This window comes from Calliphora vicina, chromosome 3 (assembly GCF_958450345.1).
Source record: "Calliphora vicina chromosome 3, idCalVici1.1, whole genome shotgun sequence".
In the NCBI taxonomy this organism is placed as follows: Eukaryota; Metazoa; Arthropoda; class Insecta; order Diptera; family Calliphoridae; genus Calliphora; species Calliphora vicina.
The window spans coordinates 43,529,388-43,532,027 of NC_088782.1; the positions used below are offsets into that span (position 1 = coordinate 43,529,388).

At 37.3% G+C, this 2,640-nt stretch overlaps 1 protein-coding gene across 1 annotated transcript; it reads left to right on the forward strand.

Annotated features, from left to right (window-relative positions):
• The first annotated feature begins 471 nt into the window (after positions 1–471).
• On the forward strand, positions 472–2,024 carry LOC135955162 (NADH dehydrogenase [ubiquinone] flavoprotein 1, mitochondrial-like). Its single transcript, XM_065505469.1, has one exon. It carries the CDS (start codon positions 488–490, stop codon positions 1,856–1,858), a length of 1,371 nt encoding a protein of 456 aa, XP_065361541.1. The 5' UTR covers positions 472–487; the 3' UTR covers positions 1,859–2,024.
• The last annotated feature ends 616 nt before the right edge of the window (positions 2,025–2,640 follow it).

Below are 2,640 nucleotides of genomic sequence, written 5' to 3' on the forward strand. Positions count from 1 at the left end.
CGCCATCAATTCCACCAATAGCAGATGCCGAGAAGATTCTGCCGCCTAAAACAAGAGTCATTCTGGCACAACTAAGATCACGATGGAACAACAGGCTTAATGCCTTCTGGTTCCGCATAGACCGTGCAGTCCCCAACTTATGTCCAGCATGTGGTCAGGGTGCTCATGGAACCCTGTGGAACTGTGAACTACATCCAGTGGATTTATGGACCCACCCAGTCGAAGTAGCACAATTCTTTGGACTTGATCAACATGCAGAACCCCCAATTTAATATTGTAAAATTGTTTACGCTGCTACATAAACAACGACTATAATTATGCATTAGGAAGCAGTTCCAATGTTATAACGAAATTTAGTTTTAAAGGGATAATTCGAATATTTAAATTTCGTAATAGTTTCATAATTGAAAAATCTCTCAATAAAACATACCTCGTATTACGAAACAAAACAAATAATTTTCATTAACAATTTATAAGTATTTCAAAAATGTATTTAAAATTAACTATAATTTCCACAATATTCAAAAATACAAAGAAATGCTGGTGCAACAATTCCATTTTCAAGAACTACAGCAGCCAAATAGCCGACAAATTCGAACCACTGGCTGATGATGATCGTATTTTTACAAATCTCTATGGCAGACATGATTGGCATTTAAACGCAGCCTTAACTCGAGGGGACTGGCATAAAACTAGAGAAATTATTGTGAAAGGGCCAGCATGGATCATCAATGAATTGGAAGTGTCGGGTGTAAGGGGTCGTGGAGGAGCTGGTTTTCTTTTGGCTAAAAAATTAAGATACATGCAGAAAGTTAAAGCCGAACCACCCAGATATGTGGTGGTTAATGGAGCTGAGGGTGAACCGGGCACCTGTAAAGATCGTGAAATATTGCGTCATGAGCCTCAAAAAATAATAGAAGGAGCTTTGCTAGTGGGCCGTGCCATTTCAGCCAAAGCGGCCATAGTATTTATAAGAGCTAGATTTTACAATGAAGCCTGCAACTTGCAAATGGCTATAGCGGAAGCATATGAAAACGGTTTAGTGGGTGCAAATGCCTGTGGCAGTGGTTTTGATTTTGACATTTTCATACAACGTGGTGGAGACATATACATAGCAGGAGAAGAAACTGCTTTACTTAATTGTTTGATGGGTTCGGAAGCCAGGCCACGTAGAAAACCACCATATCCCTCAGAAAAGGGCATCTATGACAGGCCAACAACTTTACTTAATGTGGAAACAGTGGCCTTAATACCCAGCATCTGCCGCAGAGGCAGTAAATGGTTTGCTAATCTCGGCTGTCCACCTCATAGTCCTGGCTCTAAACTTTTTAATATATCTGGTCATGTGGAAAGACCCTGTACGGTGGAGGAAAACCTGGGCATACCCCTAAGGGACTTGATTGAACGTCATGCCGGTGGTGTATGTGGAGGTTGGGACAATTTATTGGCCGTAATGCCAGGAGGCTCTTCCACACCTTTGCTGCCTAAGGATTTGTGTAATGACTTAAAATTGGACTCTGAATCATTGAAAACTGTAAATAGTGGTTTGGGCACAGGAGCTGTTATTGTAATTGATAAATCTCAGGACATTTTGGAGGTCACAGGCCGTACATTATGGTTTTATAAGGAAGGTTCCTGTCATCAGTGTTCAAGATGTCGTGGCCTCTCTATGTGGGCCTATGAATATTGTAAACAATTCCAGTTGGGCATAGGCCAAAGGCAGGAAATTGATTGGCTTTGGGAAATTTCCAAATGGGCTGCTGGCCATACAATATGTTCCTTTTCCGAAGGCAATGCCTGTGCTGTGCAAGGACTTCTAAGACATTTTCGTAAAACCATAGAAAAAAGTTTGCATTAATACCTGAAGTTGTAAATTGTTTTATTTAAATGAAATTAATTAAATATTTAAATATGTATGTTTAGAATTTAGAGCAGCTACTTATTTATTGTTTGGAGTGTATTTATGATTTTATTTAAAGCCTTTTTGTACAAATAAAAACCATTAAATAACGTTAAATAACACAACACCACACCACACCACGTCTCTTATCAGTTGTAATGATAAAATAATAAAAATTAAAACTCTTATGACTTTGTGTAAATAATAATAAAATAAATTTATAAATTATTTCCCTCCTCTCTCTCTTTTGTCATCATAAAATATCACCTGCCTGTGTTCGATTCAGCCTTACCCTTGCATCATTCCCTTAACTGTCATTAATTGTAAAACATGTATAAAAAATATTTTCAAATTTAAGTGAAAACCAAACAAATTGTATTTGTGTAAATTGGAATACAGTGAATTTAGGGAAAACATCCCAGTCCCACTAAACATTTTTACTGGAATTCAAGTTGAAAGCAAGTGTAATTCAAGCCTTGAATTATTGTTGTATTACACTTAATATCAATAGCATTCTAAACTAAAAATTAAACATAAATTCAAGCCATAAGTTTTTTGTTTGAAAAATGTTACAAATATTTGCATTCAAGTCAAATTGCAACAAAATGACCAAGTGCTTGAATTCTTGGGGCTTTGGTGTTTATTGGGGTTTCATTGGAATTAAGCGGGTGAACTGTAGAGGAGATAAATCATTTTAAATGCTTGGCTTCTTGGTAGAAAGCAAGTGGCACGTGAAGGAT